Source organism: Hyaena hyaena, unplaced genomic scaffold (assembly GCF_003009895.1).
Source record: "Hyaena hyaena isolate Hyena2069 unplaced genomic scaffold, ASM300989v1 scaffold_53, whole genome shotgun sequence".
NCBI lineage: Eukaryota > Metazoa > Chordata > Mammalia > Carnivora > Hyaenidae > Hyaena > Hyaena hyaena.
Window position 1 is genome coordinate 1834744 of NW_024080686.1, and position 16539 is coordinate 1851282.

Here is a 16539-nt window from a genome sequence, read left to right on the forward strand (position 1 = left end):
GGGGGGGGGGGGGGGGGGGGCCTGCGGCAGACAGAGAGGGCCTGGTCCCCGGGCCGGGGTCCTTCGCTGACATGACAGGCGTCTTTTGTTGTTGTTGTTGTTTTAAACTTTATTACTTTTTTAATGTTTTATTTATTTCTGAGAGAGAGAGTGTGAGCAGGGGAGGGTCAGAGAGAGAGGGAGTCACAGACTGAAACAGGCTCCAGGCCCTGAGCTGTCAGCACAGAGCCTGACGCGGGGCTCGAACCCACGAACCGCGAGATCATGACCTGAGCCAAAGTCAGACGCTTAACCGACTGAGCCCGCCAGGCGCCCCCACAGGTGTTTGAAAAGCACTTTCCTGATAAAACTGTGATGGCACGACAGGGGACCCATCTGCCATCCCTCTGGGCTACAGGCTCCCGAAGGCTAAGGCCCGCGTCTCCTCCACAGATGCGCCACCGCACACATTTCCAGAGAGAACGAGCGATGGGGGTCAGGCTGGCCTCTCTCGGGGGGAGAGCAGCGCGGCCGTGAGGCCGCAGGACTTCTGCACACTCCCGTGGCCGGGCCTTCCCTTTAAAGATAGGGCTGCATCCGGACGGTGGCCTGTGAGACACAGAGGCTCTGGGGGCAGCTGGAGGCCACACAGGAGCTGTGGCTTCCGGGCACCAGGGGGCCCCTCGGTTAAGCGTCCGACTCTTAAGCGTCAGGTCGTGATCTCTCAGGTCCTGGGATCGAGACCCGCATCGGGCTCTGTGATGGCATGTGGAGCCTGCTTGGGATTCTCTCTCTCCCTCCCTCCCTCTCTGTCTCTCAAAATAAATAAATAAACATTAAAAAACAAACAAACAAACAAAAAAGGAGTGGCTTCTGGCAGAGGCAGCGTGCTGGCCCCAGCCTGGCACTTACCCGGAGACGCTGCTGCTCCCTGGGGGGTCGTCAGCGCTCGGCCTTGAGGGCACCTTGAGAGCGACAAAAGGAAGAAGCATCAGAAGGTTGTCCACGGCGCATCCTGCCCAAGGCTCTGGCCTCCTGTCGGCAGACGACGGCCACCACGTTCAACCCAGGACGAGACAGGCCAGCGCCGGGAAGTTTCCCTCCTGCTTTCTAGCTCCATCTGCTCATTTCACAGGTGGGAAGGCCAGGGCCGGGGCGGGGGTGACTTGGCAAAGCTCGCACAAAGCAACTCCCTGCCCCCTGGCCGCACCCCTGTCTCCCACCTCCAGGGGTCACCGTCCACCTCCCTCTCTGCTCGGCCAAGCTTTCTCGGTCCCAGAACAAGGGTGCGTAGACGCAGCACACATCTGTCTGTGGGCTTTCCCGGCAGTCGATGCCTCGCCCCTGTGGCTGCGCTGCCCTGTCCCTACAGCCACAGCTTTAGAATGAGCCTTAACCCCTGCTAAAGCGAGTCCTGCCACCTTGTTTGAAAAAGAGTCTTGGTGGGCGCCTGGGTGGCTCAGTCGGTTAAGCGTCTGACTTCGGCTCAGGTCATGATCTCACAGTTCGTGGGTTCGAGCCCTGCGTCGGGCTCTGTGCTGACAGCTCAGAGCCTGGAGCCTGCTTTGGATTCTGTGTCTCCCTCTCTCTCTGACCCTCCCCTGCTCACTCTGCCTCTCTCTCTCTCTCAGAAATAAGTAAAACATTAAAAAAAAAATAGAGTCTTGACTACTCGTGGTTCTTTGCATTTGCCTTTATATGTGTTGAGAACAACTTGTCATACTCCATGGGAAGAAAACATCTTGGGGATTTTGTTGGGTTTATATTAAATGATAGATCATTTGGAGGGAACTGATATCTTCTCCATTCACAGTCAACAGCAATGCTATGATCAATGTCATCTTTTTTCTTTTTCTTTTCTTTTTAAATTTATTTAAATAATTCTTTTTTGAGGGAAAGACCACGACTGCAGGCAAGAGAGGAGGGGCAGAGGGAGAGAATCTCAGGCAGGCCCTGCGATCAGCACAGAGCCTGATGTGGGGCTTGATCTCATGACCATAAGATCAAGACCCAAGCTGAAATCGAGGTTATGATGCTTATCCAACTGAACCACCCAGTTGCTCCATCAACATCATCTTTTCTTAAATGTTTGTTAATTTTGAGAGAGAGAGAGAGAGAGAGAGCAGGGGAGGAGAAGAGAGAGAGAGGGAGACACAGAATCCAAAGCAGGCTCCCGGCTCTGAGCTGTCAGCACAGAGCCCAACAGAGTTCGAACTCACGAACCAAACCGTGAGATCATGACCTGAGCTGAAGTCAGATGCTCAACCAACTGAGCCACGCAGACTCCCCTATGTCATCTCTTTTAAATAAAATTTTATTTTGTCTCTCTTGTTGCAGAAATGTAACAGAAATTTACATATTGGTGGGGGGAGGGGGGTCAGTGATCTTGCCAATTCACATATTAATTTTAATAATCTATTTACAGATTCTTTTTGTATTGCTTTTGTTCCCATTCCCATTCTCTGGACATAATGGCCATTTGATTTCCCCCTAACCTTTCTGTACTTCTGATATTACATGAAAAGAGGTGATGATAATAGGCATCTTTGTCTTGCTCCCTTATTGAAAAGGAAAGTTTCTATTGTTCTACACCATAACATCTGCTGTGGTTTTTTCTGCAGCATCCTTGATCAGACCCTCATCTGGCTGCTATGCTCTGGGTCTTTTCTCCAGCTCTGTCTTCCAGCTCGCCGAGCTTCTCTTTGTGTCTGTCTAATCTCCTGCTAACCCAGACCTCGGGACCTTTAACTTTGTTTATTCCAGCCTCCATTTCTGCAAGTTCTGTTTGGTTCTTTCTCAAATATACTCGGTCACTTTCTCTAGGCCCTTATCCTTTGTAGGTATTTTCTTTAAACAGAATAAACATAAATTGATTATAATCTGTGCCTGGTGATCCAAATACCTGAAGTCTTCATTGATCTATATTTGTTGACTATTACTTTTTAAAGATTTTATTATGGGGGCACCTGGGTGGCTCAGTTGGTTGCACATCCCTTCGACTCTTGATTTTGGTTCAAGTCATCAACCCAGAGTCCTGAAATTAAGCCCCACACTGGGCTCCGTGCTAAGCGTGGAGCCTGGTTAATATTCTTTCTTTCCCTCTGCCCCTCTCTTGTGCTCATACAAACACCCTCTCTTTTCTCTCAAATAAATAAAATGAAAACAATTAATTTTATTTTTAAGTAATCTCAACACCCAATGTGGGGCTCGAACTTACAACCCCGAGATCAAGAGTTATCCTCTCCACCAACTGAGGCAGCCAGGTGCCCCTTCTGACTATTATTTCTTCTGGTTTCACTGGGCCTTTTGCATAGTTGATTATTTTATTTATTTATTTATTTATTTATTTATTTATTTAGTGAGAGAGCGAGCGGAAGCAGGGGAGGAACAGAGAGAAAGAGAGAGAGAGGGACAGAGGATCCGAAGTGGGCTCTGCACTAACAGCAGAGAACCTGACGTAGGGCTCAAACTCATGAACTGTGAGATCATGATCTGAGCCAAAATCAAGGGCCAGATGCTTAACCGACTGAGCCACCCGGGCACCCCTGGTTTTCCATGTGAAAAGCAAGCTTTCTGTGAGATAGTTTAAGGTAATTCCAAAGTGCCTGGCACTTAGTAAGTTCTCAGTAAGTGTCAGCTATTACCATTTCTATCATCATCGGACCCATGCTGTATACGACACTGCCCTCTAGTGATCAACCAATTAGCCCTCCCCAGCAAGAGTATCACCTCTCCCAAGGTTACAGCTCTCCAAGCTGGGCACACAATAAACGCAAAGTAATTACCAAATTAAGTTGTATGTCAAGTTACTGGGTTGCTATAACGTTGAGTTTAAAATCTGCACAGCAGTCGGCACAGTAGAGTAAAAACAGCATAATACAGAAAAGGGGTCAAGCCCCCGTTCTGCCATTGAATAATGATATGCCTTTGGGTGGACTGTGAGGCTTTTTGGGCCTGTGTACCCATCTGCATAATGGGGACTTACCCGCCAGGGCTGCTGTGAGATGAGAGATTATCCACCAGCTCATCCTCAGCGTAACACCCACCCTCGAGATGACCAGTAAGTATCTGAACGAGCGTCCAGTCTAGAGTAACGCCTGACAAAGCCCCGCTGGAAGGTGACCGGGGCGCATGATGAGTTAGCCCAGAGAATGTCTTGGTCTTCAAGGCGGAAGGAGAGAGGCTCCAGAACACGTTGTTCCCTGAGAAATGAGTTCTGACAAGTTTCTTGGGAAACGTTCGCGGTGGGAGGTGGAAGGAAGCGCACACAGGGTCAGTCCCTCCTACGCTGCGCTGTGCGGGCAGCAGTGGGAGCGCAGCCCGCTTCAATGCGCTGTCCGGAGACGGCCGTTCTGCCTGCCCAGCACCGTCTGCAGGTGGCCACATGGTCAAGGTGCACGGCCCCCGTGCAGGGGACCCCGGGGAGCCCGCCGCGGCAGCCGGCGACGGGAGATCTTCCTACCGCAGAGCCAATGTCGTGGCCCATTTCTCTGAAAACTTATTTTTGCCTCTGGGGGGTGGAGCAAAGACAGAGGACGGGAAGTGACACACGCACTCACACACACGCACTTCCCTCCCCTGCCTCCTGAATCCCCCCATTCCTTCTGAGCAGCTCAGACTGTCCGAATGCTCTTTTTAGTTTTAAAAAATAAAGTTTTATTGCGATAAAATACACGTAGCCTAACATTTACCATCTTAACCATTTTTAGGTGTACGCTTCAGCATTAAGTACCTTCAGACTGTTGTGCAAACAGTCTCTGAGAGCTCTGTCCATCCTGCACAACAGAAACTCGGTCCCCGTTAAACGACTCCCCGCCCCCGTGCGCCCCCCCACACCCCAAGCCCTGGGAAGCCACCCCTTCTATTGTCCATGAATCTGAGTGGACCCTTCATCTAAGTGGAATCGCACAGTATTTGTCCTTTCCCATCTTGCTTATTTCAGTTGACGTGTCTTTGCGTTTCAGCCGCGCTGTAGCACGTGCCATGATTTCCTTCCTTTTCAAGGCTGAATAATACCCTGCAGTGGCACGCGCCGTGTTTTGTCGCTGCGATCGTCCGTCGGTTGCTTGCACCTTTTGGCTGCTGTGAATAACGCTCTTGTGAACCTGGGTGCGCAGAGATCTCTTCCAGGCCCCGCTTCCGATTCCCGTGGGCACGTACGAAAGTTCTCGCTTATAGCGATACCAGCCAGCCTCCCTTCAGCCTCCGGTCACCGGGCCCCCTTGCATGCCCGGGACGCCAACCATCCTTGGGCTGCTTTTTATGATGTCATCCTGTTCTCTCTTGTCAGTTTCTGTGGGAACCAGCTTCTGTTGTCTCCAGCTTTGGCCTTTCCCTTGACCCCCAGACTGTGTTGTGGGTTGTGACGAATGCAGTTTCTCCCATCAGGAGGGCGACCGAGGGTCAAACCTTCGCGTGATCAGCCTGTCTCCACTTCGCCGCTGCCTTCCCTACCCCTGACGGGGACATGCTGCTGGCCACCAGCCCGCCCTCCGTGAGCCGCACACCTACAGAGGGGGTCGGAAGGAAGGTCATACTCTTGCTTTTGTAATTTCCCTGATGGCTCGACTCTGTTCCATCTGCGTAACGTGTGCTGATGCGTCTTCCTGTGCCTGCGTTTTGAACGCAGGGTCCTTTCCTGGCCAGCTTTTAACTTGACTGTCTCAGATGCGGAATGTGTTAGATGCCCTTCCAGAAACGCAGCTTTGTTGAAGCGGCCGGGGACTTGGATGAAAAGCAAAGACACGGCGGCCCCTGCCGGCCGCTCCTGACCTAGTGCAGACACAAGTTCTCAAAGCCTGCCAGCTGGCCGCCTGGGCCAGACACACCCCAGACCCTGGGGGGGGGGGGTGTGGGAACCGGGCTGAGCTTGGGGGAGCGTGTGAGTGTGTAAGGGCGGGCGGGGGATGTGTCATCACCCGAGATCTTACAGAGCCTTTGAAGCAGCCAGAGCTGCCAGAGAAGCAGAAAAGAGGAGGGAGGAGGGGTGAATACGATGATCTCTTACGGTTTCCTCTGACTCTTACAACTAAGGGTTTTTGAGAAAGGTGAAGTATCAGTGGTTAATTTTTAGAAAATTCACTGCATCTTTTATTTACCAAAATATATATATTCTGCTTCTTTTGTTTCGAGAGTCCTCCCCATCAGCCCTTCACGTGTAACAGCTTTATATGTACATATACATACACATACCAACGATGCGGATAATTGACACAAAACAAGCCACAGATGCTCAAAGAATCCAGCTTGGTGGGCACGACACATGTCTATAGATGGTCATCACGGTCAGGCCCTCTGTGGCCCCTCCTCCCCTGCACTGACCTCCCGTCTCCGGGCAACCATCCACCTGCCTCCCATCACTGCAGATTCGTGTACACTCTGTGGAAGCCAAGACCCACGGAATCACAGAGCGTGCACCCTCTTTCTGGCTCCATTCAGTATAGTGAATCTGAGATGCATCCATCTTGTGTGTGTCAATAACTCACTCCCTTTTTTAAAAAACAAAAAACAAAAAAACAATTTTTTTAGGTGAACTCTACACCGAATGTCGGACTTGAACTCATGACCCTGGGGTCAAGAATCGCTTGCTCTTCTGGACTGAGCCAGCCAGGTGCCCCAATAGTTTACTCCCTCTTACTGCTGGGTAATATTCCACAGCAAGGGTAGACTTCCCCCTTCTTTATTATTGAAGAATTCTCCTTCTTTGAAGCTCAGGTTTGTTTGGTTGATTGGGTTTTTTGCGTTTCAGTATGGATATTTGGACACATGCAGTGTAGACAACAGAGTAAGGGGATTCGCGGTACCTCCACCTCCCCGACCCCCCCTCAGTCATTTCCAGCGTTTTGCCCTCGGTCTCAGCCCTCCCATCACCGCCAGAGGGCGCGCCTGTCCCCACTCCGCTGCTTCCCAGGCCGCAAACATTGCAGGGGGGCCCCCCCCACCCCCACCGTGGGTCCTGTTCCGCGTTGTTAATTGACAACCAGACTTTTTCAAAAAAAGGCCCTGACTCTGAGACCACCAATCCTGGAGCCCCTCCCTCCCTCCACGAGGCCACGCCTTCAGGACTGTTTCCAAAGAGAAAGAAGGCCAGGCCGCCCCCCCCCCAAGCTTAAAGGGGCAGGATTGGAGGGAAATGACAATAAATTGCGTTTATATAGCATTTTATCACCTTATAAATCACAGTCACATACATTTTCACATAACTATAAACACCGAGGACTTGGCTGGACTCAGGGAGGGACCACAGGGGGCCTGGTGCCCACCGTGCGGTCCTCCCCATCCACCGGGTGTGTCCGCCCTCCTGCTGAGGCCTCCGCCTTAAACGGGAGGTGGCCCTCAGGTCCCTCAGGCCCCTCCAGGGCTAGCGCTCTGATCCTCAAACTCTAAAGAGACTCCTGGGTCCCAGACATTGGTGGACACGCAACCTGACCCGGTGGCCTCGGGCTGGGAGCTGCCTTCCTTGCTGGTCGCCGGCTCCTGGCACTGGAGGGACGCGAGCACCCCGTCCTGACCCAGCCACGGCTGGCCCCCCTCACCTGAGCACAGGTAGGGCTTGTCCCCGCCCCTAAGTCTCAATCTCCTGTCCCAGAAAATCACCCTGGGGTCATGCACCCCTGGAGGACGCCCTGCCCAGTGCATTTCTTCACCTCTACACCAGGACACAGTGGCAATTGCGGAGGCCTGGTGCCGGGCCAGGCACGGGGCGGGGGGGGGCGGGACTGTGCTCTCAGCCCTGACTCACACAGCCAGCCCCCCCACCCCCGCCCCGCAGCCAGGGACAGCAGCCAACACCCCGCAAGTGTGGCCGGAGGGAGCCGTCTGAGGCCATACACCCTCCGCGCAGCTCCGCTCCGGGCATGTGCCTCTCACAGTCTGAAATCCCACTGTTTTTGTGGCGGCTCCCCCCCCCGCCACCAGGTGGTGGGGGGAAGATTCCTCCTTCAGTGCGTGATGCCCCCGGGCTCAGCATTCCTCTCCTCCAACCACAGCGCCCGGCACCGCGCGCCTGGCATCCACAGGGCTGTCTGCAGTGCTTGTGAATGTCTGCAGCCCAAGGGAACCTGCCTGCCTCACACCCCAACCCGAACTTGCACAACACTGAGCATCATCATGGACTCAACTACACAGGCAAGAAGCATTGGAGCCTTTCTAGAACCTCGCCTTCATTTGCGAGTCACAGCCACGTGTCACCGCCTCTGACCTGGAGCAGCACCGTCCCTCCTACCTGAGCGCCCCGCTTCCTGCAGTCTCCTCTCCTCCCCTCCCTCCCGCCACCTGGGGCCTTTGTAAAGGGAGGCTGGCAAGGAGGCTCCAGAAAGACAGTGGTATCTCTAGGGAAGGGGGGGAGGTGGGGACAGTGGAAGGGAAACCTTCTTTTCAGGGCACCTTCTACATTTTTTCTCTTGTGCGTGTATATTACCTCTTCTGGTTTTTAAATCAACATTTCAATACAGTAAACGACAGGAAACTTCCACCAGCTCCCCACTGCCTACAGGCTGAAGTTCCAGCCCTTAGCCTAGAAGGTCATGAAATCTTGACCCAAAGCGATGTGGTTTGCACCCTCATCGTTCCGGGTTTTTCTACACCCGTTCCCTCTGGATGGAACGTTCCATCCTTTTCCCACTGCTGGAAAACTCGACGGATCCTTTAGAACCAACCAACTTAGGCCTCAGGTCCGCTGGGAAGGCCCCTGCCTCAGATGGGACTACGTGGCTCCTTGTGTGTAACACCCCTCCACGCCCCCGTTGCACGGCTTCCGTGCTGAGTGACACTTGTGCATTTACAAGGCCCTCCACGACACAGTCACGACATTTTGGGGTCGACACTATGTTTTACTCTTCAATTAATCCTAGATTGATCAAATGCCACTTACTACCACTTAAATTCATGTTCTTGTCTCAGTTGGTTAAATGCCCCACTTTGGCTCAGGTCATGATCTCATGGTTCGTGAGTTCGAGCCCCACATTGGGCTCTCCACTGTCAGCGCAGAGCCCGCTTCAGAACTTCTGTCCCCCTCGCCCTCTGCCCCTCCCCCACCTGCATTGTCTCTCAAAAATAAATAAACATTAAAAAAAATTAGTCCATCCACAGATAAATGGATAAAGAAGATGTGTCTTATCTATACAATGGAATACTACTCGGCAACGAGAAAGAATGAAATCTGGCCATTTGCAACAACGTGGATGGGACTGGAGGCTGTTATGCTAAGTGAAATAAGTCAGGCAGAGAAAGACAGATACCATATATTTTCACTCATATGTGGAACCTGGGAAGCTTAACAGAAGATGATAGGGGAAGGGGAGGGGGAAATAGTTTCAAACAGAGAGGGAGGCAAACCATAAGGGACTCTTAAATACAGAGAACAAGCTGACAGTTGATGGGGGGGCAGGGGAGAGGGGGGATGGGCACAGAGGAGGGCACTTGTTGGGACAAACACGGGGTGTTGTATGTAAGCGATGAATCATGGGAACCTACTCCTGAAGCCAAGAGCACAGTGTACACACTGCATGTCAGCCAACTTGACAATAAATTATTAATTAATTAATTAATTAAAAACTATATAAGGCTGCTGCCAAAAAAACCCTGTGTTCTTTGCTACAGGTTAGCTTTAAAAGCAGACAAGAGGGTAATTGTCTTCAAAATAGTGGCTTTTTTGCCAAAAGTCTTTCATACTACCCATCACTTTTGGGGGACTTTTGGGGGGCAGAGGAGCAGAGGGAGAGAGAGAGAAACAGAGAGAGAACCTTAAGCAGGCTCCACACCCAGCCCGCCATGGGGCTCAATCCCCATGACCCTGGGATCATGACCTGAGCCGAAAGCAAGAGTCAGACTGACTGCTTTCCAGCCCTCAAACCATTTTGATCGCTTGTTTTCACCGTCACACCCCCGAGCCGCTGTGAAGCAGGGTCACTCTGACGTCCTGGCGGGTGGTAAGGGATAAGAACTATCCCGGCCTTCCTTCGCTAGATCAAAACGGAGCCTCTGCCACAATGGCGGGAGCTGGATTCATTCAGCCTCACTAGAAGACGTTATTGGCCTAGACCTTCTTACCAAAAGGTGTTGCTACATTTGCAGCAATGATAAAGTTCCCAGAAAACAAACTTCCCTAGATCCAGAGCGACCCAGATTTATCAGGCAGGGCGAACAAAGTCTTAACTATAATCTGGTAGCAAAGGTGCTGAATTTATTTCATTGGACGGCATCAAAATTTCCTCCTTAAGGGTGCCCTTGAATTTCACGAGCGCATTTAACCGCAAACACTTGGTTTCTCAGACGCGGCATCCGCTTGGTTTGCGCCCCCTTTGCTGGACGTTCCCTCGTCTTCTGCACGTCTGACCAGGGCAGTGCGCGCTCCTCCGCCTCCTCGCACGCGGGTTCACAGGCTCCAACCCCAGCACCCGGACCCAGGCAGGTGCCAGCATGGCCAGCGGGGCTCCGGCCGCAGCTCTGAGCTCCTCCCTGCCGCCTCCTCCCACACTCCTGGCTCCAAACCCAACCCCGCCCCTGAGCGCCGAGCTCTCACAAAGACCTGTCCGCTTGGCTCTTTCTGGGTGTCGAGTAGGCACGTCGGGCTTAACGCATTCGGAACCAGGTTTCTGATTAATGACACTCCACACCTGTCCTGTCCCCGTTTCCACGCCAGCCGACAGCAACTCCATCCTTCTAGCTGCTCAAACCCGAAACTTTGGGGTCACCTTTGGCCCTTTTCTGTCTCACACATCCCGGAGCCAATCCACTGGGAAAACGGGCGTCTCTGTCTGTAGTCTGCGTCCCTCGCTATGGCCCTGTGTTCTCAGGGATCCCAGTGGGGATCGCTCAGTGGGTTCAACAGCAGCAGACTCTTGATTTAGCTCAGATCTTGATTTCATGGCCGTGAGATCGAGCCCCATGTCAGGCTCTGCTGGACATGGAGCCTGCTTGGGATTCTCTCTCTCTCTCTCTCTCTCTCTCTCTCTCTCTCTCCCTCTCCCTCTTCCTCTTTATTTTGTTCACTGTTGGACTTAACATGATCAGAATGTTAGCAGAGGTTTGGTCTATTTGATTCACTGATGTACAACCAGCGCCCAAGGCAGACTGGCACGTGTACGGGCTCTAATATATATATACTGAATGTGTGGATCAATAGTAGACGGTACGTTTCCCCCAATTAATAGAGCACGAAGTGGCAGAGATACTGCTGCCTTTTTAAGAAATTATAATTTGATTAAATAACTTAGTAAAACACAAATCCAAATCATTAGCTTTTCTCACAGTTTTCCCATCCTAAATAGTTTTCAGTTTCAATATTCCACTAAATACTGTTGATCTTTTTTTTAAACGTATTCCTTTTTTTAAAATCTTTTTAATGTTTATTTCTGAGAGAGAGAGAGAGACAAAGTGCGAGCTGGGGAGGGGCAGAGAGAAAGGGAGACACAGAATCCGAAGCAGGCTCCAGGCTATGCGGGGCTTGAACCCACGAACTGCAAGATCATGACCTGAGCTGTAGTCGGAAGCTTAACCGAGACACCCAGGTGCCCCAGAATACTGTTGATCTTAAAGTGCCACTGATTTTGGGAAAGGAATTCATCCTTGCACACCTAACACGGCATGGGCAGGAAGTTGGAAACGAATCCAGGACATAATAGATGATGGTTTAGTGAATTAATATACATAAATTTGGTGGATATTTTGGATTTATTAAAATAATAATTAAGAATATTACGCAGCAAGGACACCTGGGTGGCTCAGTTGGTTAAGCGTCCAACTTCTACTCAGGTCATGATCTTATGCTTCCTGAGTTTGAGCCCTGCCTAGGGCTGTCTGCTGTCAACATAGAGCCCACTTTGGATCCTCTGTCCCCTTCTCTCTGCCCCTCCCCTGCTTTCACTCTTTCTTTCAAAAATAAAGAAACATCGGGGCACCTTTGTGGCTCAGTTGGTTGAGCGTCCGACTTCGGCTCAAGTCATGATCTCGCAGTCCATGGGTTTGAGCCCCGCGTCTGGCTCTGTGCTGACAGCTCAGAGCCTGGAGCTGCTTCAGATTCTGAGTCTCCCTCTCTCTCTTCCCCTCCCCTGCTCATCCTCTGTGTCTCTCTGTCTCAAAAATAAATAAACCATAAAAAAATAAAGAAACATTTACAAAATTAAAAAAAAGAACATTATGCACCAATATGAAAAGCTGGTTATGAAATAGTTTAGGTATAAAAATTCAAAATAGAATATTGTAAGATTGATTGATTGATAATATTGTTATGATGTCAACATAATGCCACCAGGACCATGGCAGTAGCCCCTCTATGTAGCTATATGCTCCTCATGTATACCTCTACAGAGAAAGGGACATATGTCATATATAGAGATATATACGATTGATTGAAATACTTCTTAACACTCAATTTAAAAAATTCCAGTTTTAGAACATGGCAATACTTCATTCGTATCCAGTAACCTTAACTGTATCAGGGAAACAACCAAGAATTAAGAAATAAGACCAAAAAGAGCACTTGATGGACTGAAGCAATTGTCACCAAGCCTCGTGCTTATGTGATTCCACCCCCCAAAGGGCAGCTCTCAGAGGGCGGGCCCTCTAGGGCAGGGGACACAGAGAGGCTGTGACAGTTGCTGACTGGCAGTGGACCAAGGCAGAGAGGCATCACGGGTATCGCAGCTGGTGGGGACACTTTGATAATAAGGCTACAGAAGCCCGACTATCAAGAGCCTGATCCCCACTCTGCCATAACTGTGTGGCTTTAGCTAAGTTGCTTGACCTCTCTGTGCCCGTATCCTCTTTCCCATCAGTAAAAACGGATGATGATAATGTTAAAGATTAAAAAGAGTTAATACACGTTTGAGACCCCACTGCACATTAAAATATTAGCTTTAGGGGCGCCTGGGTGGCTTAGTTGGTTAAGCGTCCGACTTTCGCTTAGGTCATGATCTCCCAGTTCGTGGGTTTGAGCCCCGCGTCGGGCTCTGTGCTGACTGCCAGCTCAGAGCCTGGAGCCCATTTCAGTCTGTGACTCCCTCTCTCTCTGCCCCTCCCCTGCTCACGCTGTCTCTCTCGCTCTCTCCTAGAAATAAAAATTAAAAAAAAAAAAAAAGAATAAAAAAAAATATTAGCTTTAACTACTCTTGAACACAGTCGCATGTAATACAGAATACTCAGGATAATAGTTCAGAGACAATACGCATAATCAGTCTCCAAGAAATTCTAATCAACAGTGGTTAAAATGTTTAAACATGGGTGCTTAAAGGGATAATTTCACTTGAGTTTGAGATTCCCTTATGAAGAACTCCTCTCTCTTCCAAAATGCTAGATAATTTATAACCTAAGGAAGGTTTTCACCCTCCCTCCTAAAGTCATTTAAATTGTGTTATTAACTTGCTCAATCAAGCATTCGCTCTTTCCTTAGAAACATGATTTCTAACATTCTGAAGCAAGTCCGACTTCTCCATATGGGTTTCCATACTGACCCATCGAAAGACCAATTTTTTTTCCCAGCTCAACGCTGTCTTGCTAACCCTGAAGGTCTTACAAGATGTACAATTGCCCAGACAATCAAAGGACGTAATCTATAAAGCAAAAAGCATGAACTCCACACTTGAGCGTCCGGGCAGTTAACCTTCTAACTGTGACCTTAACAGTCAGGAAATTAGGAGACCTTGACCTTTTCACTTTGTCTTTTCCAGACCTGAAAATAACTGGACTCCAGGAGCTTTCTTGCAGATCGAATAATCTATGATTCTAGGATCCACTCAGGAAACACTTATGACACAGGGACACAGGGACAACCAGAGCTGGCCCATTTTACCTCCTAGGTGCCTCTTGACTCCTCTCCCCTGCAGCCCCCTGACCGTCCTGCCTCGCTCAGGACCTGCTCCCCGGACCACCGACACGGCCCCCCGGCTGGCCACTTTGGCTCTGGGCTTGCTTGGCCCCGTCCCTCCCCCGACAGCCACTTGTGGACAGAACGTCACTCCCCGACCGCTTCAAAGACACCCAGCGCTTTTATGATGAAATCCGAACTCCTTAACATGGGAAAACCTTAGCACCGCCTGTGACAGCACCATTGCCTTTGCACACACACACACACACACACACACACATACACACACGAGGTTCTCCCTGCGCAAATGCCTTCCGCTCCTCGGCTTGTTTGCCTGGCTAATTAATGCCAAAGATCCTTCCAGATTTGGGGGCAACTGCCCTGCTGGAGGGCCACCCTGACTTCTCCAGGGGCTTGTCCTGTGGACTCTACGCAGGTCTCTTGCCGCACCGTCTTCTGCTTTTTGTCTGCAGATCTCCCCCCCCCCCCATTAGACTGAGGATTTCTTTTAGGCAAGGACCCAGTGCCATGCGTGTCCCCTTTACCCCTGGAGCGGTGCCGGGCACAGAGAAACGACTGCAAGAGTGAGGCGGCCCTGCAGCCGGACACTCACTGTGCTGCTCACCAAGTCAGAGGAATCCCAGTCTTCCTGTTCCTTCTCCTTTGCACTTCGGAAGTTTCCGTGGCCCCGGAAGCCCCAGCACTAAATGATGGCTTTCACACTATCTCGGAACTTCCCCCCGGTTTCTCAGCTGTGTGTCCATCTTCAGGGTTATATAACTGAATGGTGATGTCGTCCTGAAGGAATCCGTGAACTAATCCAGTCCCACATACTGGGAGGGGGGGGGGGACCCGGAGAAAGGCGCTCTGCACTGTCTGGTTTGAGCCAATGCCCCTCCCCAGCCCTCACGGGGGCATTTTCAGGGCTCTACAGTTCGGTGGCGGCCCAGGAAAACCCTTCCCTCGCGTCCCCTGCCCCTCGGCCCCCAGCAGTTAGGCAAGGCCTGTGGGGGCTCCAGGGAAGGGGGGTGCTGCCTTTGGCGTACCCCCCAAACCCAGGAGCTGATAGTAAAGATCTTGTTCATTCTGCTCTGCTGGAGTGAAGACGGCTGCCAAACCGGAGTGCTCATTTTTATTGCTTTTCTAGAACAACGGGGCTGTTATGACAAGTGTGCTGGAAGAGAGGATCGCGCAGCCAAAGCCAGACCCCACAGCAGGGCAAAAATAGCCAGTAGCATGCGAACTGCCTCACCAGCAAGGCAAGGACCTTGATGTGTCCGACGCACAGGGCACTTGTGAACCACCGTTTGCTACCGGTCCCACCACTTAACAGCCTCCTGCTGAGAGAGAAGAGCCAGCACCCCCTTCCCCCCCGCCCCCAGCTCCCAGCCCGGCTGGAAGGAGTCTGGGATGTTGGGCCAGGAGGCTGGGCGCGTGGCTCTAAAAGCAAAGAAAGGCGACGTCTGGCCAGAAGACAGCCCGGGAGCCGCATTTCTGCCACGGGGTGTGTATCCCCCGCGCTGTCACCCCAAACTGGAGGCGGTGAGACCAGCACCCGGAAGAAGCAGAGAGGGGGAAGATGGGGGGGGGTGGCCTGGGAAGAAGCCGCGTGATCAGCAGAGACCTCGGAGGCATTCGGAGACACGGAGACGGGGGGTGACCCTCGGGGCAGAGGGGGACAGGGCAGCGCGCATGGCGACGGAGCCTGGCGGGAGCGGAGGCGGGAGGGGGCGCGCGCGCGGCCGGGGCGCTGGGGGCAGAGCGCGGCCCCGACGGCTCCGCGGGCCCCGCCGACACTCACCCGGCTCCCGGCGCCGCCTGCGGGTCCGGGTCGCGCGGGGCCCCGCGGGGTCGGCTCCCCCGAGCCCCAGGCCGCCGACTCGGCCAGCAGCTGGTCCAGCAGACGCAGGGTCTCGTCCCCGCCGTCGGGGAGCGCCGCGGGGCCGGGGCCGGCCGCCGCCTCCGCCTCCCGGGCCTCCACCCGGGCGGCTGCCACCGTCCCCGAGACCAGAGGCCGCGCCCCGCCCTCCGAGGCGGCCCCGCCGGGCCCCGCAGGCCTGCTGTCGGGGCCGCGCAGCCGCCTCAGGGCCCGGCCGCTCCGGCTGCTGCCGCTGCCCATGGCGCCCCCGCCGCCCGCCCAGCAGCCGCGTCTCCCCGCCGCAGCGCGGACCCGGGCGGGAGCGCGGCCGGGGCGGGGACGCGGGAAGGGGCGCGGCCGGGGCGTGGGTGCGGACCCGGCGCGGGAGTGGGGGGGACGCGATCCGGGAATGGGGGCGGGGACGCGGGAGCGGGCGCGGCCGGGTACTGGGGGTGCAGACTCGAGTGCGGGGGAGGGGGGGTGGTGATCCGGGAATGGGGGCGGGGACTCGGGAAGGGGTGCGGCCAGGGATTAGGGGTGCGGACCGGGAGTAGGACTGGGGACGCGATCCGGGAATGGAGGCGGGGACTCGGTAGGGGCTGCGGCCGGGGTTTGGAGGTAGGGACCAGGAGTAGGGGTGGGGACGCGATCCGGGAATGGGGCCGGGGACTCGGGAGGGGGCGCGGCCGGGGTTTGGGGGTACGGATGCGCGCCTGGAGGTGGAGGAGTGAGGACTCTAGAGGGGCGACGGACCACCAGGGTGCAGACCTGGGCTTGAGGGGCGTGGATGAGATGCGGGGGTGCAGACCTTGCCTAGCGCAGATCCGGGTCGGGGGTGAGGGGTCCAGGCCCAGGGACGAGGGCCAGAACCAGGGGCGGCCGAAAGGCGGGGGTGGGG

At 53.2% G+C, this 16539-nt stretch overlaps 1 protein-coding gene across 3 annotated transcripts in view; it reads right to left on the bottom strand.

Moving 5' to 3' along the window:
• The window catches only part of CYS1 (cystin 1), a 20703-nt gene extending 4301 nt beyond the window's left edge, over positions 1-16402 (bottom strand). For all 3 annotated transcript variants that reach the window (XR_005528268.1, XM_039231040.1, XM_039231039.1), the window contains exons 1-2: positions 15585-16402; positions 892-944 (exon numbers count right to left, since the gene is read on the bottom strand). Coding sequence is in view for 2 of the 3 variants with exons in the window: in XM_039231040.1 (XP_039086971.1) it covers positions 892-944; positions 15585-15902 (371 nt within the window). In the remaining variant the exon portion in view is untranslated. The remainder of the gene's footprint in view (positions 1-891; positions 945-15584) is intronic.
• Positions 16403-16539: the final 137 nt, after the last annotated feature.